The following is a 26329-nucleotide window of genomic DNA, read 5'->3' on the forward strand; positions in this document are numbered from 1 at the left end:
TTTTTAAATAATTTTAGGAAATACTAAATTTCAATAAAAAGTTCATAAAAAGAAAGATATTTTCCCCATCTAAGTTAAGAGATGCTCTGAAATCTATCTTTGACCCCAGATTAAGAATCCTTAGTCAAGAAAGAGAACAGCATTTGGGGATGAAGCCTGCCTCCTTCACAAAAATGCCTAGTGCCTCAGGTACTAAATATTTAATATTATCTTCCTGGTCCAAATATATCCACATTCTACATCCTTCCCCCAAACCATCTCCCCACTGCTTATCCATTCCTTCAGTGAAAGGGGGAAGAAGAGGGGAAGAACTTGCTTGTTTTTATCCCTAGGATCTGTTAGACTGTGAGTGAATCTGGACTCCTAGAGATCAATTTCCCCTTCTCTGGCCAGCCCCAGGGTCTTGTCATGCCCATATGCTGATGATAGAGCCCTCTTTCTTTCCCATTTATTTTACTGTATTAAGCGAGAAGACAGCTGGCCTCTTCTTCCTTTCTAATCTCAACACACTCAATTCAATCATATTTACTTTGCTTCAGCAAAAATACTGCCAGACATAGGGGAAAGAAAAGCATGTCCCTTCTGAGTCCTCAGCTCCCTCTTACTATTACTGCTCAGACCACAAGATATGCTTTGAGCTCTTCGGTTAAACTTGGTTTTTATTTGGGCTTCTGAAGGGTAGGAAAGTGAAAAAATTTGCTAAACAAGACTCCTTTGGTCTTTCTGATTCCTGCTCTAGCTCTGTGGGATTTTTACAACCGTGTAAAATGTAAATGTGGATGACCAACATAAAAATGTTAATGGTCTAGACATCCACAGCCTTTTGATAGAGCCTTCTACAGCTTTAGCACATTGGCTTTGACAGGATTTCTTTTGCTTATGAATTTTATTTTTATTATGGCAATTACTGCTCCCTTTAATGTTGGCCTCCCTTCATGCTTCAGCATTTCTAAATTGCGTGGTGGGTGCCTTGGGCTCTCAGGGCCAGACTAAATGAATATAAGCTTTTGCAGGTTCCATCAAGGTGAAGAGCCCAGCAACAGACTGCATCCAAAAGACCAAGCTATGTGTGGAGAGTTACACTATTAGCACATTTGCCAGGAGTTGGTTGGTTAGAATTTCTGGCTATAGAAGCTCATGCCTTCTAAGTTGGTATTGGTGAAGGAAGGCAATGTTCATGGTGGGTAGATAGAGTAATGGACTTGTGCCTCTGACACCCTTTCCGAACCTCAATTTACTCATTTTTAAAAAGAGGCAGTTGAAGCAGAAGGCCTTTGGAACTCCTTTCAGCTCTAAATCTATGATCTCAGCGCCTATGTTAGTTTCTGGATGAGAAGACATATTTTGGCCACAGAAACTAATAAAGAACCTAAACCTGCAGGGGAGGCAGGAAAGAAATGTATATGAGAGAAAGGCACTGGGCTTGAAATGAGAAAACTTGGATTTAAGTGTCTCCTCTTTTTCACCTTCTAGCTGGCGATCTTGTACAATCATGTTCCCTCTTTGGGTCTCAGTTTCTTTATTTATGAAATGAGGTTGCATTGGAGCAGGAGTTCTCTTTTTCTGTGTCATAGACTGCTTTGGCAGTTTGGTGAAGTCCATGAATCTCTTCTCAGGATGATGCTTTTATATGCAAAAAATAAATCTATTGAATTAAAGATGATTTTCCCCCATTTAAGTTCACAACATCCCTCCTGAAATCTATCCACAGACTTCCTGAGATAGATAATTCTTAAGGTCCTTTCTAACTCTTAGATTAGATGTTAAATACAACTGGTATCAGTGGATGGAGCTTTCATATTAAAGAAGTCATAGAGCCTTCATATATAGTGCAATTACTCTTCAACCGTATGTGTCTGTGTAGAAATGTATATTCATGTATGTAGCTGGGGGGGCCAACATGAAATAATGGTTAGAGAGCTGGACTCCAAGCCAGACTATGTGGTTCTGAACAAGTCATTTTAATTTCCTAGTAACCCAGGTAACTTTCCATGATTATTAGATGCTGAATTATATTGGTATATTATATTTCTTCATTAGGACTACTTTATGCCAATGAAGTCACAAGTCCTTTATAAAATATGAATGTATATGTATATTCATCTCCGTGTGTATATACAGACATATATAATTTCACATACATAGGTAATTCTTTAGTTGCTGGCATCCACATTATACTTTTAGAAAAAGTTGTTGTTATTAGCTTTTTAGAGCTTTAACTTAACAGATTCATTAGTGCTCCATGTGTTCTTGAGAACCTGAGGGCACTTAGTAGAGCCCAGGACAGATGTCCAACCAACTAAAATAGAAACAAACTCTCTGAATCTTAGGATTGTGGGATTTAGAGTTAGACATTCAATATCATTTAATCCAACTTCCTTATTCATAATGAAAGTAATTGAGTTGTAGAAAGGGAAGGTGATGAGCCCAAGAATGTAAGTGGCAGACTTGGGCTTATAGGTCTTTACTTGAACTTCAATTCCTTCTTTTCACTAAACCAAGATGTTTTAATTTCAGCTGAAGTTAAAGACATTTTCAAATTGCAAAAAAAAGCCAAAGAAAATCTATTTCAGGTTAAAAAACTAAAAAACAAATATGGAATCATAAAAATAAATTGCATATTCAATGTTAGAGTTATATCAAATTCTTTGTCCTTTTTGTGTTTAAACTTCAAATATAATTATGTCACAATATAAAATTGGGGGAGGAATGCAGTCAGATTCTACCTCATCCACAAATTGGTGATGACGTTATGAGTAGGAATTAGATTGAAATCTATCATCATTTGAGCAGAAGAAAAGGTTAACTGATTACATGATGAGGATGAAGAATCAACAGACAGTAAACCCAGCTGGTAACTGGTACCTTTGAGAAGTAACAAAAACGAACCAAAAAGAAAAAAAAAGGGCAAAGGGCCTCTAAGGAGTGGGATACATTTTCTCTGGATGATTTATAAAGAAAGTTGATAAGAATGACATAGAATGAAAAGGTGTGGCTAGTTTATGATGTATACATTCATGGGTCTATATAAAAAGTATCCACACTGGTGAAATTACATATTGCTCCCAGTGTCAAAGCAAACAGAGCAAAAGTATTTGAATGAAAGTTCCCTCAGAAAGATCCCTGACAACTGGACATTTAGTCCTTATGTGAAGATCTCCAGTGATGAAGTTTTTTATTTATTTCTTAGCCAATTATAATTGTTGGGTATTATTTTCTTTCCTTTATATTTACATCTTTTCATCTTTCATCCATTGCTCCTAGATCTGGTCTTTAGAAATAAGAAGAATAAATCTTCTAATCCCTTTCCCATATGACAGTAATTAAAATACTCAAAAGTAATGGTCATTGTATCTCTCCCTCTTTCCTCTCCCCCCAACTTTCTTTCTAGTTTTTTCTTCAGGTGAAATAGTCTCAATTTGTTCAACCATTTCTTAGATGGCCCAGTTTCCAATCTCCTCACCATCTTGGCTGCCCTTATGCAAATGTACTCAAAGTTATTATTATCCTTTCTAAAATGTGACACTTAGAAATGACCCCTCCTATCTTATATTGCAAGAGTTTTCCCTTTTCTTTTCAAATGACCTTTCCCTACCCTCTCCACTCCCAACTCCTTACCCTTTCCCTTGAAAATCATGGCCAGTGTGAAAGGAAACACTTAAAGTTATGAATCATAGAGACACCAGATGTATTGCAGTAGGAAATTCCAGATTCAGTTTTGACAGCTAGTCAGTCCTCTGTTATTAGGAAAGTTTTACAATGTGAGCACAAAAAGAATTCTTCTTTGGAGATTCCCTTTAGAAAGAAGGCCTTTCCACTCTCAGGTTAGAAGATAGAATGAGTTTTTTCTTTCAAAAATGATTGTTCATCAACATGAAAATAAAGAATAAAAGGAGTCTGAAGGGGACTCCTGACTTTGGTCAGGAAGTTAGAAGAATGTGATACAAATGAGAAATGGGTAAACAACCACTGAACACCTGGAAATAATAGACACAAGACTTTTTCAGAAGAAGGGAGATGGACTACTAAGGAATGATGATTTGGATACATGGTGCTGTGAATTAAGAAAAAAACCCACCCCCAAAAAAGCCAAAGGAAGAAAAATCAGTAATAACTGTTGGTGTATTTCCACTCAAAGGTACCAAGGCAGTTATTTGTCAACCTGATAACAAAACAGACAGTCTGCTGACTTCAAAGAACACATATCCAATATTTTACACAGAATCATCTAGGACTTAAGTCAAATGATGATGACTAGTACCATTTTGGATGTTTCCTAAGAGTATGAACAATAGTGTCTCAAAAGAATCTAGAAGAAATAAGCAAGAAACTACTGGTAGAGATGGTGTTCTCTAAAACAGAACAAATTTTTGTCTGCCACCCCATCACAAATCCACCCCTCTTTGTAAATTTTCTCTCTCTCTGTTAAGGTACTACCATCCTTTCATTTCTTAGATTTATTCTTGACTCATCGTTCTTCCTCATCTACCAAATTTACTTAGTTGCCAAGTCTAGATTATCCTACTTCCATACTATTTCTTGCATCCATTTTCTTTCTACTCAGGGGGCTACTATCATAATTCATGTCTTTGTCACCTCTTGTAAGAGTTAATGCAACAGTCTCCTAATTGACCTTCCTGTTTCATCTCTCCCCTTTCCAATTCAGTTTCCACATTGCTATTAAGTGATATTACTAAAGTACAATATAACTGTCATTCCACTGCTCAAAAAGTCCATTGGTTCCCAGTAGTTATAGAGATGCCTCTAGAATTAAATGAAAACTCCTCTCTTTAGTATTTAAATCTAGGAATGGAATATACTTAACAAGTGTTAGCAAGAATTTTTTGGCTGGAATCTTTAAAAAGAAGATCAGATGGACTTTAAACTGAAAAATGAAGGAGAAAACCATCTATGTTTTACTTACCCTGTCTCTTTTGAATATGATGTGTTCTATATCTAAGTTATGATTTTCATTCTACTGAAATTTGGTAGAATGAAAACCATAACTTGGATTCAGAATACACTGTAGTCAAAAGAGGCAGAATTAGTATAACGTGTGTGTGTGTGTTGTGTGTGTGTGTGTGTGTGCATTATTGAAGAGTAATATTAAATATTAAAAAGATAGATTGGGAAATCTAAGAACCAGAGAAGGGAAGGATAGTTATGAGTATTTGGGTGAAGATCAATGGAGGCAAAAACAAGAACTATTTTCATTAGAATATATTGCAAATCTCTTGGACAGAAAGAGGAAACAGATGAGTTTGGGAAAGAGATTACAAATACTACAAAGATTCATAATATAATAGTTATGGGAGACTTTGATTATGTAGTCAACTGATGAAGCTCTCTCACTCTGCCAAAAGCAGAGAAGCTAGTTTCTTGCCTTGTCTTAATGACAGTTTCATCTTTCAAAAGGTAGAGGAAGCAATCTTCTTTTCTAGATCTGATTCTCATCAACAAGGAAGAACATGTTAGTGGAAATGATATGAACCATGTGGGAAAAGTGATCACTACATCTTATAATTTGTGATACAGTATGAGAAGAAAGCCAATCATACTCTGATGTGCAGAACAGACTTCTGGAGTATATTTTTTTCCCAAAGAATTCCAGCAAAGTTTAGGTAGAATCCCAGAGAGTAAAATTCTGCAAAGGAAGTCCACCCACATGAAACAGAAGTTTCCCAAGAATGAAATTCTGAAAACAAAAAGAGAAAAACAATGTTTTTTTTTTAAAAAGACTAATGTGTATGCACAAGAAACTTATTGAGCAATTTAAATTTTAAGAAGAAATATACAAAAGAGAAAGCAGTGGGGGAATTAATGGAGAACAAATACAAAAATCATGTTAGGATCCTGTAAAAATTGTGCCATTGTGTCTAAATCTAGAATAAGGTAAGACAATAAAGAATATTTTTTTAAAAAAGGTATTTTAGGAGATTTTAAAATGAGAGAAGGTGTCACTGCTTGCACCAGAGAAGAAGACATGGATGAGTTGAGACCTATGCTACTGGAGGGATTATCTGTATCATTAAGATATTAAAATATCTTCAGAATTTCATTCTTGAGAGATTCCTATCTTTCTTAGATTGACTTTCCTTACAGAAATTAAATTAGTTCTCTGGATCTTATGACATCTTCTTTCCAAAAATCTAGGACACATGTCAGGCTATTCTTTCTTTTTTCTCTTCTATCACAAATGCTTACGATGGAGAGAGCCATTTCTTCTAAGGCTTCCAACATTTCCAACTCATCTACTAGTTTTGCTTTGTTTTTTTTTTTTATTGTCAAATAAAGTCATGGTGGTGGGCAGTGAGATGTTAGAGGAAAGATTGGTGTGCTTTCTGTATCAAAAGACTTGACCAAAAGCATAGAGCCAGGAATGTGTAGACAACAATTTGAAGACAAAGAATAATCTTACATGTCTGGAGTGTACAGCACATATAAAATTGAGAGAAGGGTAGAAAAGCAAGGCAATTCCAGATTGTGAAGAGCTTTGGAAGATATTCAAAACTGAGAAAGCAATAGAGAGCAACTATAAAGATTTTTGAGCAGAGAACAGATTTGACCTTTATGACTATAAAAAAGATTAGTCTGGCAGCATGCAAAGGATGTAGTGAAAGGAGAACAGAGTGAAGGTGGAAGATGTGTTTAAACTGTTATTCTCTTAATGTGAGGTTGATTTTCTAGAATGTTTATGGTTTCTATGTTCATAGTTTATTAATCCATAAAAACCCAAATACACTTTGTATTATTTCTGTTTAGCATTATGAGTATAAAACTGTGAAATTCACATCTAAAAGAATCTTCTTTAATTGGTCTTTGTTAACCTGGACTGTTGTTTTTAGTAGAGAACTGCGACCCTATGCTGTTTAACATTTATCAGTGACTTCAAGGCAATAGAGTTCAGTGGAAAGATACTACATCTGAAATCAGAGGACTTTGATTAAAACCTCAGCTCTTTTTTTGACTCCCACACCAATTTGTTACCATGTGACCTTAGACAAGTTACTCAACATGATTCAGAAACAAATATTTTTAAGTGCCTACTATGTCTCAGATACTGTGTTAGGTGCTGGATATATTTTTTAAAATAGTGCCTTCACTGTCTTGGGCTTCTCTGGACCTGAGGTATAGAGGATGAGAATGGATCACCTCTAAAGCTTTAGGGCTCTAAATCTATGATCTTGTATTTTTTTGAAGGCAGAGATGACATGTTGGATTTCCAGATAACACAGCCTACAGAAATTCATCTCTCTTGGTTTGGGATTTCCCTGTTTTTATTTTGTGACTTTGAGGCCTTAGGAAAGGTAATAAAGGCTTTTCTGAATTTTCTCTATGCTATCTTGGGTGTCTATGTCAGGGTCTGTGATAAGGTCACTTTCTGCCCTGGAATATATCTGAGGGATCTGAGTTAATAATACTGTGTCCTGAAGATGGTTCTAAAGAGTGACTTTAATTGCTCATTACTGGGGAAAATTACCTAGTGCGGAACATCTTGAAAGAGAGCATCATTCAATTGAGTGAAACAGCAAATCATAGACACAGTTAATAATTTCACCTGAGAGAATAACAATAATCAGATGTCATACCAAAATGTGTGGGACACAGACAAAGCAGTAATAAGGGGAAATTTTATATTTCTAGAGGCCTACTTGCATAAAATAGAGAAAGAGAAAATCAGTGAATTAGGCTTACAACTATAAAAGCTAGAAAAAGAGCAAATTAAAAAACCCCAGTCAATCACTAAACTTGAAATTCTGAAAATAAAAGGTAAGATCAATAAAATTGAAAGTAAAAAAAAAAACTATTGAATTAATAAATAAAACTAAGAGTTGGTTTTATGAAAAAATCAATAAAATAGATAAACCCTTGTTAAATTTGATTAGAAAAAAGGAAAGGGGAAAATCAAATGGTTAGTCTTAAAAATGAAAAGGGAGCACTTTCCACCAAGGAAGAGGAAATTAGAGCAATAATTAGGAGTTACTTTGCCCAACTTTTTGCCAATAAATTTGATAACTTAAATGAAATGAATGAATACCTTCAACAATATGGGTTGCCCAGATTAACAGAGGAAGAAGTAAATTGGTTAAATAGTCCCATTTTAGAAAAAAGAAATAGAACAAGCTATTAATCAACTCCCTTAAAAAAAATCCCCAGGACCAGATAGATTTACATGCGAATTCTACCAAGTATTTAAAGAACAATTAATTCCAATGTTATAGAAACTATGTGAAAAAAAGGTAATGAAGAAGTCCTATCAAATTCCTTTTATGACAAAGATATTGTACTGATACCTAAGCTAGGTAGGATGAAAACAGAGAAAGAAAATTATACACCAATCTCCCTAATGAATATTGATGCAAAAATCTTAAATAAAATCTTAACAAAAAGATTACAGAAAATCATCTCCCAAATAATACACCATGACCAAGTAGGATTTATACCAGGAATGCAGGGCTGGTTCACTATTAGGAAAACTATTAGCATAATTGACTATATCAATAACCAAATTAATAAAAACCATATGATCATCTCAATAGATGCAGAAAAAGCATTTGATAAAAATCCAACATCCATTTCTATTTTAAAAAACTAGAGAGTACAGGAATAAATGTACTTTTCCTTAAAATAGTCAGTAGTATCTATTTAAAACCATCAGTAAGCATCTTATGTAATGGGGATAAAGTGGAACCATTCCCAATAAGATCAGGAGTGCAACAAGGTTGCCCACTATCACTATTACTATTCAATATTGTATTAGAAATGCTAGCTTCAGCTATAAGAGTTGAGAAAGAGATTAAAGGAATTAGAGTAGGTAATGAGGAAATCAAATTATTACTCTTTGCAGATGATATGATGGTATACTTAGAAAACCCCAGAGTTTTCTAACTAAACTAAAAAGTTATTAGAAATAATCCATACCTTTAGCAAAGTTGCAGGATACAAAATAAACCCACGTAAGTCATCAGCATTCCTAAATATCACTAACAAAGTCCAACAGTTAGAGTTACAAAGAGAAATTCCATTTAAAGTAACTACTGATAGCATAAAATACTTAGAAATCAATCTGCCAAGAGAAATTCAAAAACTTTATGAGCAAAACTACAAAACACTTTCCATACAAATTAAGTCTGATCTAATCAATTGGAAAAATATTTATTAAATGCTCTTGGATAGGGAGAGCAAATATAATAAAGATGATAATACTACTTAAACTAATCTATTTATTTAGTGCTATACCAATCAGACTCCCCAAAAACTACTTTAATGACTTAGAAAAAATAACAACAAAGTTCATATGGAAAAACAAAAGGTCAAGAATTTCAAGAGAATTAATGAAAAAAAAGTCAAATGAAGGTGGCCTACCTGTAGCAGATCTAAAATTATATTATAAAGCAGCAGTTACCAAAACCATTTGGTATTGGCTAAGAAATAGATTAGTTGAAGTAGAATAGGTTAGGTTCAAAGGACAAAATAGTCAATAACTTTAATAAATCTAGTATTTGACAAACCCGAACTCACTGTTTGACAAAAACTTCTGGGAAAATTGGAAATTAGTATGGCAGAAACTAGGCATTGACCCACACTTAACACTGTACACCAAGATAAGATCAAAATGGGTTCATGATTTAGGTATAAAGGCATAAAATAATGAGATTATAAATAAAGTAGAAGAACATAGTATAGTTTACCTCTCAGACTTGTGGAAGAGGAAAGAATTTGTGACCAAAGAAGAATGAGAAATCACTATTGATCACAAAATAGAAAATTTTGATTATATTAAGTTAAAAAGCGTTTGTACAAATAAAACAAATACAGACAGGATTAGAAGAGAAGCAATAAACTGGGAAAACATTTTTATAGCTAAAGGTTCTGATAAAGGCCTCATCTCCAAAATATATATATAGCTGTCCCTAGAATATTTACTTGAAAGAATTGAGTGTTCTAGCATAGAGAAAAAGGAAGGTACCAGGTTGCTTATGGTTAGGAGGCAAGATGATCTACAACTGGAACTATTTTCACATATCAGTAGGATCTATCCTGATAGAACCTCCATAACCCACATTACAGTTTCTTCCTCCTATAGGAATGTCCTCTCTTTTTTGCTGGGTATCATGATGCTTATTTCATGGCTGAATAAACACAGTAATAGGATCCCATCAATTCTGTTGATCTATCTAACAAACATTTCCTCCAGAAAGTAGTTTTTGTAGCTTCCTCTGACATGTTCTTCTGCCTTGCCATGGAGATGACTATAGGTTCTCAAAGCCTGGCAGGGCTGGCTGGGCCTATCAAGCTAAAAAGACTTCAAGATGGGGACAGAGATGGACTTTGTGTCTTGCATTTGAGAACTAGCCTAGTTCAATAAAGTGGTTCATTGCTAGAAGGTTGGCTGCTAGGTTACAAATTCTTTTAGTTACACAGCTCACAAAGACCATCTGCTAGAGCGACTGGAATATTAACTCCATTTAGGCAGGAGCTAGGGGACCAGAGCTTTGATTTCCTGGTAAAGGTGAGCAAACTCCCGGTACCATACTATAGCTTGTCACTTTTTCTGCTACTTAGAAAATTATAGAGAATATTGAGAGGTTCGGTAACCTTAGAATCTGTAAGTGTCAAACAGGATTGAAGCCAAGTTCATTTTGACTTCTTTCTGTCCAATTCACCTTGCTCACCTGTGCTCTATATTTATTGAATTTAGAGTGAGTGACAGGATTGTTAGACATCAGAGCTGTAAAGGCCCTGGAAAATTGGCACTATATAAGAAAACTATTATTTTTACTGATGAGGAAACTGAGTTAGAGAAAGGTTAACTGATTTGCCCAAGGTCACATTCTCTCCATATCTCTTTCTCTCTCTCTCTCTCTCTCTCTCTCTCTCTCTCTCTCTCTCTCTCTCTCTCTCCCTCGCTTTCCTTCCCCCGCTCCCCAATTAACGACCAGCTCCTTCAAGGTTTGGAGACAGCATATGACTTTCAGTTTCTTGGGGGTAAAGTAATCAGAAACTTTTTTGTGTGACAAGACTGCTCATTCTAGATCCTTTCTTATCCTACTTGCAGTCACCAGAGAAAGAATTTACATATTTTAAAATCTTCAACAAGGATGTATGTAATTCATACAATGATCTTGTGGTTTCTTCATGACAACTTTCGATGGCTAGGATATGACAGAACCATGTAACCTTAGGTTAGCACCTTGAACTCCAAAGCTTTTGGCAGGGAGACCAATGTAAGAATGATGAAGGAATTGAATTTGCTTTTTATGTAACTGAGTAGCAAAATAAATATATGAGATAACATTTGGCTTCCTGCCTTTGCCTGAAGCAGCTGGACTAACTTAAAAAAAAAAAGACAAGAAAACTATCTTTATTCCACTGGGTGGTTTCTTGTTTTGTTTTGTTTTGTTTGGGTCCTTTTTTAAACAGTTATATACACAGCTGTATGATTCCTGCTGTCATTATTGGGGATTTTTGCACAGAATCATGGTCAAAAGTAAGTGAATTCTTCTGAGTGTTATGTATTTGAGAGGCAGCCACCTGGCGACCCAAGTTCTAGTCCCACCTTTACCCCTGTCCATGTTTAGCACAGGCACCTTTCCTCTGTAGCTGTGCTCTAAATTCATCCTCTACAGGAATTGTATATACACACACGTTATTTACATATTATTTTCTATAAAAGGATGAGGTTCTCTAGAGAAGGGACTATTTTCTTTTTTTCTTTCTTTGTATGCCCAGAATTGTGTCTGCCACATAGTAGGTGCTTAATAAATGCTTATTTCCTGATTGCCTGAACAATCAAGCATCTGTCTAACATCTGAGTATATTATTGCTCCTTTTTCTATCTCACTCAGCTTCTTTATAAAGGGTTGCAATCAGGTGCTTTCTCAGTTTCCTTTCCTCCCCTATCTCTTATGGTTCTTTGGATAATGTAAACTGGGAATCATAGCCTTATGGGGAAAGAAACATGACAGATGTGACTTCAAAAGAGTGAGTGACTCATCGGCCACACCCATGTAGAAACCAATTTTATTGTTCTACTGTTTTTATTTCTTGATTTTAGCCCAGACTTGTGTTTTGAAGTCAGGAAAAACTAAATTAAAAATCCTATTCTCTACCATTTACTATATAACCTTATGCAAGTTATTTCACTTTTTCTGAGAAAACATTTTTACAGCTAAAGGTTCTGATAAAGGCCTCATCTCCAAAATATATAGAGAATTGACTCTAATTTATAAGAAATCAAGCCAGTAGCGGAGAAACTGAGAAGTTGAGGAATGTCCAGAGTCACATAATATTATCAAAGACTTGAACTCAAGTCTTCCTGGATTTTGGTTACCCCTTTAATGGTCTTTACCATGTATCTCATAAAAGAAAAAATATGTAATTTCATTGTCACAAGAAATCACTATGTATAGTAGTATGGTTTTGTTTTCCTGGCTATGGGGAAACCTTTTGGGAAAATCTTGGCCTACGATATGGGCCTTCAGCCTACATGAGAGAGCTTGAAATGGGTCTTTGCTCCAGGCCTGGCAGCTTTCACAGGCCTGTAGGCTGGATAAAGACATGCTTTTTACATTGGGGTTTGGAGACATTGTTTTCCAATGGAAATATATTACATGAATCATCTGAAATATTTCCATGGACTTTCTACCACAAGTGGAGGTTTGTTTTTTGTTTTTTGTTTTTTTTGTTTTTTTTGTTTTTCCTTTAACTTTGAGCCTTCTATTTTCTATCTTTCCTGTGGACCATTAATTGATTTTTCCCCTGTACCAGGCTATCCAGTTTTTCACATTCCTATGTAGGGTGGTTAGACTAGTGGGATTGTAGAAAGACTGGTGAGTCCTTATGCATGTGCATGCATATGTTCATGCACATGTGTGTGTAAGTGTGTGTGTTTATGGAGTGAATCTATAATTTTATTAATGTAAGGAACTACCAGGGAGAAACTTAATTCTATCAATATAGACTATCATCTTCTCTTCAATTTATTATCTTAGAGATATTTCTGAAACACAGAAAGATTAAATGACATCACACAGTCATCCATCCATCTTTTTATCCTTTATAGGATTCCAGTTAGAATATGGTATAGTAGATAAAAGTGCTAAACTTGGGATGAGAAGCCCTGTATTCGAGGTCCTGCCTTGATGTTGGCAAGCTGTGTGACATTGAAAAAGTCATTTTTCTTCTCCCCAGTTTCTTTATCTGTAAAATGAGTACTCAGATTCCTCTAAGATTTTATATTTTAGGTTCCATGGTCCTACTCTGGTTTCCTGTAACATTCTATGTTTTGTTACTTCCCTTCCATCTCCAATAGTCTGTTTTCTAAGATCCCTTCCAGTTCTGATATTTCTTCATTTATGTTCAAATGTTCAAATGTTCCTTTCAGCCTTAATATAGTTATAAAATGTCCATTTCAGTCTTGGTGTTCTATATTCCAAAGTCCCTTCCAATGCTAGCCTTCCTTAAGATCATAGTCACCTTTTGCAAGATCAAACATTTCTTTTATGGCAATTATTTTCTTATAATTGAAGTCCAGACCATACCCAACTTATGCAGTTATACAGTTTGGATCCTGATGCAAGTCTGGATTGCTAATCCTTGTTGGGAACTTGGAATGTATTTTCTATAGCCATATAGTTCTAAAGATGGCTGACTTACTTCCCAAGCTAGCCCTTCAAAGACAACATAACTCATCAAGTCACTGAGACTCTTGATAACCTTTTTTCAATCACTTCTTCATGAAATATAAACCATTTTCTTATAGGAAAAGAAATTTTAGATTTCAATATAGGATGTCAGAAATATACCATCTTATACTTCAGTTTATATCCTAGATATCTCAGTTAAAGAAGAGATTTAAACATGTTAATTCTCTATAGTTATGTAAGAGAAGACAACGCTACATTTATCTTAAAGAATGATGATAATTTGCATTTTAGGATGTGTTAATATTCTTTACATATATATGGGGGATGTCAGCTCTCTACATTTATCTTAGAAAATGATCATAATTAACATTTTATGTTGTTTTAAAATTTACATAGAGTTTTGTTTTGTTTTGTTTTGTTTAGTCACCAATCCTGTGAGTAGGAGGTACTTTTATTGCTATTCCCATTTTTCAGAGAAGCCAACTCAGGCCTAGAGAGGCTAATGAAGGCCCAGTTAATAAGTGTTAGAATGAGCATTTGGATCCAAATATCTTGATTCCAAGTATAATGTTATTTTCATTATACCACAATATCATCTAAATTTAGATGATCTAAATCTACTTGTTGGGGAATAAAGGGCAATATTCCTCCTCCCCTGCTCAATGGTACTGAATTAAATAGAAAACTAAATTTAGAGTCTGAAGAGCTAAGTTTGAATTTCTTCTATTATATATATATATATATATACTATTTGATGATTATCTTTCTCTATGTAGTACACAATTAGGTGGTGCAGCAGAGACAGCATGGATCTGGAAGCAAAAAGATCTGAATTCCAACCTAGTTTCAGAAATTTCCTAGTTGTATAACTCCTGCATCAGTTTCCTCAATAATAAAATGGGGATGATAATAATAATACCTATCTCCAGAGTTAATTATGAAAATCAAACGAGATATTTGTAAAACACTTAGCAAGTGCCTGGCATAAAGCAGGTGCAATATAAATTTTTTATTTCTTTCTCCAGACTTCAGTTTCTTTATCTGTAAAATGGATTCTATGATCTCTAAAGTTCCTTCTCTCTAATGAGTCTTTGTGTTTTCTCCTCTGGGGGAGAGGGTAACAGATGTTCATAAGTCAGGGACTGCCTGAATTAGTAAGCAACTTGTTTATATGTCAGTTAGTTGACTTACAAAGAAATTGGGTAATACGTCCTGAGGTAGGGATTGGTAAGGGTGAGGCAAGTGATGGAATAGCAGTTAACATGTGTATTGAGAAAGGAAGGACATAGTTTAAAGAAATAGGAAAAGTCCCCCTGAATATTTTCCCATATTTCCCCATCAGTAGCAGGAGGGTCTCTTTTGGGCTTGTGGTCTATCAGCTACTGGCCCATAATATTCTTCATCTCTGTTATGGGAAAGAACAAACACAGAAACCAATTCCTGTATCTGGCATTAAACATAAAGTTCCATCAGGACTTATGGACTTGAATGATGATTAATTCTTCCTATTAGAATGAAATTAGAAACACAATATAACCTTGCAGCAACACTAAACCTTTTATTCTAATTTTCCCCAGGTCATACTGGCTAGATTCTTTTCCTGTAGGGAACCAGCAGCCCCTACCCACAGATTTGGCCTCTGCTCAAAGTTAACCAATTCATTTTAATTTTAATTAATCTGGCTAGCTTTTTTTTTTTAGCTGCATCCAAGTTTGGTTGACTGCTTTATGTCTGTGATATCAAGATGATTTAAGATCAAAGCATGCTAGATTTGGAAAGGATTTTGCGATCTTTCTACCCCCTTCTATAGATGGGGTGGTCCAGTGAGAAGAAATTACTTTCCCTACTTTTCTTAGCAAATAGAAAAGCATCATTTAGTCTTTTCTACCTTCTGGTTATGTTTGAAATAATTGTCTGACAATGGCATTTTTGTGTGTTTGCTTCTTTTGCTTTGATCCAGCACCAGCCTTTGCTTGTATGTGATTCCACATTCACCCTTCCTCCCTCCCCTTTGACTAGACTCAGAGGGATGTGATCTTTAGAGAGTCAGTGTTACAAGTCCAGTGTTGGCACTGCGAAATGGTATTTTAGGATTTTAAAGCTGAAAGAAACCTTAGAAATCATTCTACTTCCACCTCATTTTACAGTTATGGAGACTGAAGCCAAAGACTTATTGATGTTTGCTAATGAATGCTATATTAGGGAGCCGAATTCCGACTCCAAGTTCAGGTACGTGGACTTTATATGACACCTCATAGCCCTCTGTTGTAAGATTTTTTTTATCAATTCAAATAGAGATCATATTAAGACTTTATCCTAAATGTTGTATGTTTTTAAAAGTGGATGTACTTGAATGGGAGCTAGAAAATGTTGCCCAAAATAGAATGGAGTGTCCCATAAGGCAGTGGGTTCCCTGTTCCTTGAACTTATTAGGAATTCTATAAAGGAAATTTCTTCTCTGAATAGGGGGTTGGGCAGGGCATCTTTCAATGTCTCTTCCAACTTTGAATATTTCTTAGAAGTAGAAGGATAGGATGGTTCCTTTTCTTCCTTTGAAGAGACTTTTTCATCAGTTGAATGAAGTGCTACTGTGATAAATGAACAATAGATACATCAGACTATAAGTCCCACGAGGACTTTGGGCTGGGAATCATCTTAGATCCAGAGTATTGCAAAAGTCTTAGAGAAGTTTTGCCCTTGGATAACTGAAAACTGTTCTAAGACTTTTGGGACACCCTGTCTTATCTACATCAAAAACAATTCCTTGATTTTACAGATGAGAAAACTGAAGCCCCGAGAGAAAAAATAATTTGCTTAAAACCACATAGGCAGTAAGTAGCAGAACTGGGTTCCAAATTAACTCTTTCCTTTGAATCACCTCTCCAATATCCTTAGAACTTAACATAATGTACATAACAGGTGCTTAAGAAATATTTTTCTAATTGAATTATATTGAAGAGTATTCTAAGAAAGAAATATGACAAATCCATGAACTAAGAACATAGAATCACAGAAATCTGAGTTAGAAGGGACTTTATGAGTTTTCTCATTTAAAAATGAAGTTAAGTAATTCGACTGAGCTAACAGTGTCAAATAAATGGCAAGAATGGGGATTCGAAACCAGCGCCCACTGGTTCCCAATCCAGGATCTGAGTAAAGTTTATAAATAAAAGCAAATGTTTGAGAGACTCTTTCTTAGGGTATAGTTTTACTCTGGTGAAAGTGAATGAATTCTACAAACACAGGAGATTCTGACTGACTGCACATGTTATGAGGAAAAGAAGGCTGGTAGAGAGAATGGAAAGCATGATCATGATTCTGGTTAGGAGCAGACCCAGACAAAAAGAGATAAGCTCCAACAGAGAGTTATCAGGAACAAGTTCGATAAGAGTTTTGTGTTTTCTTGGCTGGGGAGAGAAACAGTGAATCTTGTGCCTCCGGGGGCAGTTGCTGCCTGTAACTGAAAAATGATCCCCTCATTCCTGTTAGCTAATCCTGATATCACTGAAGGAAAGTCAGTCTTTGTCTGCTGCTGCGTTCCTTAGGCATGAGGACTTTCTTGCCTTTTGCCTGTTGTGTTTCTATGGCTCTGAGCTGTTTATAAGGCAATGGAAGAGAAACAGAGCAATCAGACAATGCTGTGGGAGGAAGACCCTGCTAGCAGTTTTGAGACTGACAAGGCTAATTGGCTTCCAAAAAACCTGGGAAGTGAGAGTTGAGGAGGTAGAATGTGGCCCAAAAACTGGAACCTAAAACTCCCTAGTTGTGTAATTGAAAAGGAGTTAGGCTTGAAGAATGGAGGCTCAAGCCCCGAGCGGTGAGACTTTGGAAAACTCACTTTCCATTCTTTCTCTCTAAAATGAGGGGTTCAGATTAGACTATAAATATGTGAGAAACTTTGACTACATAGATATGTAATGAGGCAGAGGAGAAGTTCAGACCAAGTACTCTAGGAGAATTTGGAATGGAGAGATGACTTTCAATTGCAGAGATTACCAAAATGCATGGAAGATGTGGTAGATGAAATGGAAATTGAAGGGGAAGTCACCCTGGCACAAAGGATGATCTGTGCAGATATAGAAAGTTAGGAGAGAGCAGACCAATTTATATGCAGACTACCTAGCGATAAGTGTCCAGGTCGATTAGAAGGCAAATTGTGTAGAGGGAAGCAGAATGAGATCAAACTGGAAAAAAATTGATTGGAACTAGATTATAGAAGGCCTAATAGTGGATTTAGAATCAGAAGTTCTGCACACTCCCTTGTTGTGTGACATTGAGCAAGTCATTTACTTAACCTCTCTAGCCCTGAGTTTTCTGATATGTAAAATGAACTCAATTTTATTTAAGGTATTTATGAACTCAATAGTCTACTCTATCTAGAAGGAGTAAAATATTTTTGTTTATGCCAGTTTACATTTATGCCATTAGGCAAAGAGGAACCCTTGAGGTTCTCAAGGGGAGTAGTATGATCAGAGGTCTGCATTAAGAAGATTATCTTGGTAGCTGTCATGAGTGAAGAGAGACTAGAAGTAGAAACATCAATTTTGTCCTCAAAGCCCCTGGTCATTTCAATTTAAAACTCGAAAATCACTAGTAAAAGTTGAAAATAAGCTGGTCTTTGAGTCAGGAGACCTGGGTTGGATGATCCTGGACAAGTCACTTAAACTCTCAGATCTTTAGTTTATTGACCTATAAAATGGTGATTAAAATAGCTGTGCTATCCATCTGTCAGGGTATCAGGAAAGCACCCTGTAAACTTTAAAAGTGTAGACATGTGAATTACTGTTGCTGTTGTATACTTGTAAATATTTACATTATGGTCACTTTGAAACAAAAATAAAGTTGACATTTTAAGAAAAATGAAGTGATACAGAGATATGGTGGGAAATCTGGTCAGCAAGATCAAACTGAGCCCTGAATTCCCTCAATTCCCACTTCACCTCCAGCGTGCAGACTTCCCATACTACTAGCCAAAATAAAAACAGCCTACTGACAGTATGAATTGCAGTAACATGGTGATTGTGCATTTGAACATAACTCTGGCTGCCTTTAATAGTCACTTTTATCCTTTTCTCCATCCGTTCTATTACTGCTCTTAAGCCCCCTAAATGAGCTTTCTTCTTTAAAAAAAATCTACATAGTCAAAGTTTCTCATGTATTTATTGCTTGCTTTAGGTAATAAATCTGTGCATGAAAAGTAATATATACATAAAAATATATTTAATATCCAGATGAGTTCCATTACTATTTTATGGTATTTTCTGATATGAGAACCCACTTTTATTATCTGATTTACAAAGTCAGTGTCATATCATAAGTTTTGTTAAAGCAAGGTATTTGACATTTGCACAGAAAGGCAAAATAGTGTAGGAAACCAAGTACTGGATCAAGGTGCAGAAGATTCCTAATTTTTCCACTAACTCCCTGGGTAAGATAAAATCAGTTTCCTTCTCTGACTCATTAAAGGGATGTGTGTGGGGAGAGATGGAATGGTGGCAGGGAGGATAGAATTGTATTAGATGATCTCTAATATCCCTTCTGACTTTAATAGCTCATGGTCTATTTTCTAACATCCTATGGTCTAATTCTTTTTCAGCCCTACTAGATATAGTTGGGTTGTTTCTGAGATTTTATGTGTTAACATTCTATATTTCATGGTCCATTCTGTGTTCTAAGTTCCCTTTCAATTGTGACATTTTTTGATCTGAGGTATATTCTAACTCTAAAATACTATGAAAAAAGTTTTTTGTTTTTGTTTTTGTTTTTGTTTTTTTGTTTTTTTTGCTACCGAGATATCCAGAAAGCAATACAGTCTCTCTGATATTCTTAAAAGTCTAACTTTTTTATAATAGAACCATTAGGAGGGAAGAAAAAGGGAACAGACTTCACTTTTTCTTCCTCTTTCTTCTCTCCTTTCCTCTTTTCCCTCTTCCCTTTTCTTTCCTTTTTGTTCATATATATTCCCCTTCCTTTTCCTTAACTCCTCTATCCTTCCTTACCTTCTCCATTCTTTGTCACCACCTTTCTCCTTCCCTGCTTTCCCATTCCTTCCTCTCCCCTTTCCTCCACAGTTGCTCCAGTGAAACTCACTGGATCATTGTTTCACCCAGTGTTTTTTATGGAACTAGCATGAGATAAGATGGAATATTTCCGTTTCTAGAAAAATTATACATTTCAAAACTGAATATTGAAGAACAGGCATTACCAAAAATGTATTCGCATTTTAAGATGCCCAGAAGAAATGAACTGATATAGTCTTAAAGTGACAACTCTCTCTTCGTTTGGCATACTTTTGGCATACTTTTTTGAAAATAGACATTCTAAGCCTGTGAATCAAAATAAAGTTTGTCTTTAATATGAAAAGTTCTTTTCACTGGTTTTATATTTTCAATACCTTTCCAAAAATAAATTTCCTTTCTCATGAATTTTATATGAAAGACTGGTACAGTAGAAAGATTAAGATATATGGAATTAAAATAACTGGGTTTGTAGCTCTATTCCTCTATTTTCTAGCCATGTAACATTGAGTAAATAAATGACTTAAGCTCTCTGAGACTCTATGGAAAATTAGGACAATGATGTTTGTGCTGTTGGGAAAAGCACCTTGTAAACTTTTGAGTACCATGATATGAATTGTTTTTATCTTTTTTTGTACCAAATAACAGAATTTAGAACTAAAGTAAATCTTAGGGATCATCTAGTCCACCAGTTTTAAAAGTACAACTGAGTTCTCAATTTGAACAAGATCCTTTCAGGAGAACTACATGGTCAAAACTATTTTAATAATAATATGAAGTTGTTCTTTGCCTGTGTAAATACCCATACTTTTATCTGAGGACAAAATTGTTTATATAGTTCAACCAAGCTACATATTACAATAAAGTAATGCAGAAGCAGATATGAAAAACCAGACATCTTCCATTAAACAGATAGAGAAATTTGTAAAAATATGTGCAATAATGCCAGTCTTCTCACTAAATTTATTTTGCTTTGGAAAATATAGGTTTTTCAAAATCATGTTATTGACTTTAATTTATAATAGGTGTATTATTATTATTATTATTTTAAATGACTAAATGATTGTTTTAAATATTTAGTTTTGATTTTTAATATGGTATCAGTAGATATAAGCTACAAGAATAAAAGTTCTTTAGGGTCCTGAAAAATTTTTAAGAGTGTAAAGTGGTCTTGAGACCAAAAAGTTTGAGAACCACTCATCCGATCTCATTCCTTCATTTTATAAATGAGGAAATTGAAACTCAGAACAAGTTGCACTGCTTTCCCAATGTCAACCAAGTGAAAAAAATTAGGAGGGAGGAGAGTCAAAAAATTACACCCACATCTTTTTACAATAAATTCAGTGTTGCCTATATATACGTTAATTAATTTACATGATTACCAATGACAGAATAAAAATCTACTGATTCTTCTGAGATGTTTTTAAGTAGATGTTCTTAACAAAATCTCTGTGGTGTGACTGTGAATACTGTGATATACTCTGTGAGGATACTCTGTGAATGCAGAGTGACTTACCGGATGGTTTATCAGTTGACGTTGGGATGCCAGTAACTGTGGGCATTGTGGGAAGAGTTGGGGGGAGCACCTTCAAGTTCTGGTCACTTTGAATCTCATTGGTGGAAATCTGGTTGATGATCCGATTATAAGTGGGAGGCTGATAGACCCGGTTTGGTGGTGGTGGAGGTGGCGGCTGTGGGATGGGTCTGGCAGCTGGCATCCTCTGGCAGTGTTCTTCCAGCTGAGCGATGATGGTGGACTGGTTATTGGCCAGAGTGGCCAGATGCTGGTATTTGTGCTCCAAGTCCTTGTATTTGTTGGCTAGCTGGAGCATGTCAGCTGTCTGGTTGAGAATCTTATTCTCAAGCTGGGAGAGCTCTAATGCATTATCCCGTTTGCGAATGATTTCATGTAAGAGCTGCATGTAGAGCTGTGTGACCCGAGAGTTCATGTTGCGGCTCTCCTTCCGTAAGAGTTTGACTTCATTTACTATCCCGCCATCCACTTCCACCAGTTGCTGCAAACTCTCGATCTGTCTCTTCTGCTTTAGGAGCTCATTGTTCAGTAGCTCTAGTTCTTGTTTGTGTACACGGTTTTCAAGCTGAATCTCGGGTTCCTTGGAATTGACACAGATGGCCCCAGTGACTCTCTGCTGTGGCACAATAAATGTGTAGGTGCACTTGTCCTGAGAGTCACTGGCTCTCTTATACCTGTTCAGATAAACAAATTCTTGTTCTTTTCCCTCCTCACTGCTTCCTAAGTCATCTGTTTTACCAGCAGCAACTCCTACTAAAGCAGCCAGGACCAGACAGGACAGTCTCATTGTGTTCATGGTTTTTTAGTAGCGTTTATCTACTGTCAATGAAATCTGAGAAAACCTGGAAATGAGGAGAGATGAAAGATTACACACAGATTGTCATTTTCTGTAGAGTCAAAGCACTCTTTAATGGTGATAGCAGAAAGCATGTTGTATCTAGAACTAGAAAACCTGGATTCAAATCCACTCACCTTTAAAAATAAATCTTAAATTTGTAATTATCACTTTATCATACAACACATAACAGCTCTTTTTGTAAATTTCAGGTTCCTCATCTATAAAGTGGGACAATGTAATAGTTGCATTATCCACCACATAAAGAGTAGGTTTCATAAGATTCATAAATCTTAAAGCATACCAAGGTGAAGGGAGCTTTTAGTAATAATGACTAAATTTAAAATGCAAACATTTTATACTTGTAATGCATTTATACTTAATCTTTTGAGATAGTTCTCTTTGCCTCAATTTTTCCATCTGTAAAATGGGGACACTAGACTGAGGTCCATGGAGATTAAATGATTTGTTCAAAGTAACATAAACAGTAAGGATAAAAGTAAGGGTCTGAACTCAGGTTTTATGACTCCTAATCCAGGACTGTTTCCATCATACTACCACTCTAAGCAACACTGTGCTATAGGAAGAAATACACATTTTTAGACAAGCTCTAGTCTCTATCTGAATGGGGTTCTTTATCTCATAAATTACAAACACAGTTAGTTATAGTATATAATATTACAATATATTACATAATATACAATATTAAATGACAAGTGCCTCAAAGAGATGAAAGACTATGAAGCAAGAGAGAAAAGGCTATTATGTCTTTTCTAACTTTTATATTATTTCATATAGTCTGGATATATGGTATTTTAATCTATAAAACACTTTCCTTGGGACCACCCCTTGAGGTCAGGATACAAGGGTTTTTATTCCCCCCCCTTTTTTTTTTAACAGATGAGACAACTGAATCTTAGGGAAAGTCAGTGGCTTGCCCTAGATCAGGTAGCTTGTAGGTAGAGTGGAGATTGGTACCCCATGTCTCCTGATTCTCAAGTGCAGCACTGTTGCCACAATACCATGTTGCCAAGATAAGAATAATTACAATAACATAAATTCACATGTATATCACCTTAAGATGTACAAAATGCTTTCCTCATAAGAATATGGTGTGATGTACTGGATGGCGAATTGACCTTAAAGATGGGTAAGTGACACAGTGAATAGAGTTCTAGACCCAAAGTCAGGAAAACCTGAGTTCAAATCTTGCTTCAGATATTTATTACCTATGTGATCCTGGGCAAGTTACCTTAACTTCTGTCAACTCAGTTTCCCCAACTGTAAAATGGGTGTCCTCCCAGAATTGTTGCAAGGACAAATCAAATAAAATTTATAAAGCACTTAACAAAGTTCTCAGCATATAGTAGGTGCTATATAAATATTATTATTATTATCATATAGTTTTTCAGTGCCCGAGTGACTCTCTAAGTTGCAGAGTACTTGTCTACATTGTTAAAGAGAATTTCTTCAATGAAAATTCCCTACAACAAAACAAGTCTTAAAATATTCAGTGTTATTGATGTCAGTAAAGAAATAGTCAAGTGCAAAATATTATTTGAATAACTTCTTTCCTTCCTGTTCCTTCATTAATAGTAATAGCTGAAATTTATATAATGCTCAAGGGTTTACAAAACACTTTATATTCATTATGTCATTTGAGCCTTGCAGTCATCCTAAGAAATAGGTCCTGCATGTTTTATTTATTATTTCCCATTTCACAGATGAGAAAACTGAGGCACAGTTATGGTCATATAACTAGCAAATGTCAGAAGTAGGATTTGAGCTCAGGTACATTGTGGCCTCAAATCCAGTGTTCTTTCCACCACCTTTTGCTGTCTCATCAAAACAGTCAGAACCCTGAGTCAAATCTTAGGCGGTGGCCCAGAGATCTCATAACTAGTGTTTCATTTTACCCCAGGCAGAGTGACACACAACTCATTAAAGAGGGAAACTGAGCTTTGTTGCTAGGCTAGGAAAGCCCTACACTCCTTCTGTTCTTCTGCCTCACCCACTAGTAGTCACCATTTACTTAAAGAAAGGGTTGATTTCCAAATTTTTTGTTTTACCCAATGAAAAAAATACACTAGGGCTTGAAGGGAAAAGTAATTTTCCCAGAATCATACACCTTCAAAATGGCAGAGCTAGAGCTTACCCTTAAATCCTCAGCTCTGGCTCATAAGATGCACAAGACACTTTGATTTTGAATCCAGAAGAGATTTAAAAAAAACATTTTTTTTTCAGCTCAACTTAAGCACTTTTCCTAAAGATTCAAGGTTTGTTTTTGTTTTTGCTTTTTTAACCACGAGTCAATTTCCAAGTATAAGATACCTTTTGTTTTTCTTTCCCCCTGTTTACTCTAGGGTTAGGATTGGTGTATCCTAAACTATTAAAGCTTGAAACTGCACTAAGGCTCTTGGGATATCTTGCAGAGGAGCTTCTATTTGATCCATTCCTAATAGTACTGGCCTTTTTTATTTGCAATGATGCTAGTGATTGCACTACTACTGAACTTCATTCTCATTGTAATGTTGTTGCTGTTGGCTGGAAATTGGGGGTAAATTCAACCAGGATAATTCAGAGTGTTATTCAAAGCTCTGGGTAGATGTAATCAATTGTTTTCCTCATCTCTTCTTTTTCTAATTCTGCTACATATGCCACAATTCTTGAATAGCAAAGATTCTTTTGATGATCTGAATGCACCAAAAGGTGTACCAGGTAGGCAAAGACCCAGAAGCAATATCTGAGTTGAACCATTTCTCCCAATCTCAATTAATTCAATTTAATTTTTTTTAACATTTTAACTTATTAAGTTAAAACATTTTTCTTTTAAATTTTGAGTACCAAATTTTCTTCTTCCCTCCACCTTTCTCATATCTCCTGAGAAGGTAAGCAATATGATATCAATTATATTTAAGAAACTATGCAAAATATTTTTCATATTAGCCATATTTTTGAAAGCAAAAAAATAAAGTATGTGAGAAAATATACTTCAATTTGCACTCAGGGCTCATCAATTCTCTTTCTGGATATAATGTGTCTTTTGGATTTGTAGTGGATCTTTTTATTGATCAGATGAGCCACTCCTTTTACAGTTGGTCATCTTTAGAACATTGCTATTACTATGTGCTATAATATCCTAGTTCTTCTCATTTCTCTTTGCATCAGTCCATGTAGGTTTTGCCATGTTTTTCTGAAACTACCTCCTTGTCATTTCTTATAGCACATAACAGTATTCCATCACAATAACACACCACAACTTCTTCAGCCATTCTTCAATTGATGAACATCCCCTAAATTTCCAATTCTTTGCCACCAAAAAAAGCTGCTACAAATATTTTTGTACATATAGCTTCTTTTTCCTTTCTTTTAGCCTCTTTGAGATACAGATGTAGTAGTGGTATTGCTTGGTCAAAGAATATGCATAGTTTTATAGCCCTATGGGCCTAGTTCCAAATTTTTCTCCAGAATGGTTGGACCATTGAAAAAGAACCATGAGTATGTAAAGTCATTAAAGGGATGCAATCTGCATCTGTGCAGGGAGTACTTTCACTTAAGGTCACAACTTGATTTAAGTCCAGAGCTCCTTACACTTTTTCCATTTGAGACTCTTTTTTTGCCCAAGAAATTTATATATTAAAGTAGTGTACAAACAAGTGTACAAATCAAATATTTATTGTTTCTTCTCTCTGAAATCCCCTGGTTGTATTCTTACATGTCATCATCTACTCTCTTTTAAGGTCTCCACAAATGGAGAACTCACTAATATCTGAGGTGATTCATTGCAATTTAGATCAAACTGATAGGAAGTTTTCCTTACTCCTAAACCCTATTCTGCTTTTATACAATCTCGCTGCTTCTAATTTTGCCTTTTGAGGTCAAGCAGAATAAACTTAAATCTTCTTTCACAAGATTGTTCTTCAAATAAGTAAAATCTGAGTTCATGTCCTCTGTAATATCTTCTCTCTTTCTCTCCCCCCAGCTCCTTTGAGGATCTTTATTGAGACAGGATAGAATGATAACTATGTTTCCTGCTAATTTTCTATAAAATCAGAAGCTTTAGCAAAGGAGGAAAAGCAATCCTCGATGCCACATTTAAGAAAGGATATTGATAAGTTTTACAACAGACTATGTCATACATAAATTGGTTGAAGAACCTGAGAATATTTTATCTGTAGTAGAGAAGATTTTGTGGGGCAGAGAGCATGATCATTGTTCTCAAGTGTTTGAAGGAATATCATGTAGAAAAAAGAATTAGAGTAGCTTTGCTTAGCCTCAGAGGGGTAATAGTCAC

The 26329-nt window shown here is 35.4% G+C and overlaps 2 protein-coding genes across 2 annotated transcripts in view; one reads left to right on the plus strand and one right to left on the minus strand.

The window, feature by feature from the left end:
- Positions 1-26329, plus strand: part of RALGPS1 (Ral GEF with PH domain and SH3 binding motif 1) — a 702309-nt gene that overhangs the window by 377125 nt on the left and 298855 nt on the right. The window lies entirely within an intron of this gene.
- ANGPTL2 (angiopoietin like 2) overlaps positions 1-26329 on the minus strand; it is a 52990-nt gene that overhangs the window by 15382 nt on the left and 11279 nt on the right. The window contains exon 2 of the mRNA XM_051979664.1: positions 21183-22042. Within this exon, the coding sequence (XP_051835624.1) occupies positions 21183-21996 (814 nt within the window). The 5' untranslated portion in view covers positions 21997-22042. The remainder of the gene's footprint in view (positions 1-21182; positions 22043-26329) is intronic.

Source organism: Antechinus flavipes, chromosome 2, assembly GCF_016432865.1.
Source record: "Antechinus flavipes isolate AdamAnt ecotype Samford, QLD, Australia chromosome 2, AdamAnt_v2, whole genome shotgun sequence".
NCBI lineage: Eukaryota > Metazoa > Chordata > Mammalia > Dasyuromorphia > Dasyuridae > Antechinus > Antechinus flavipes.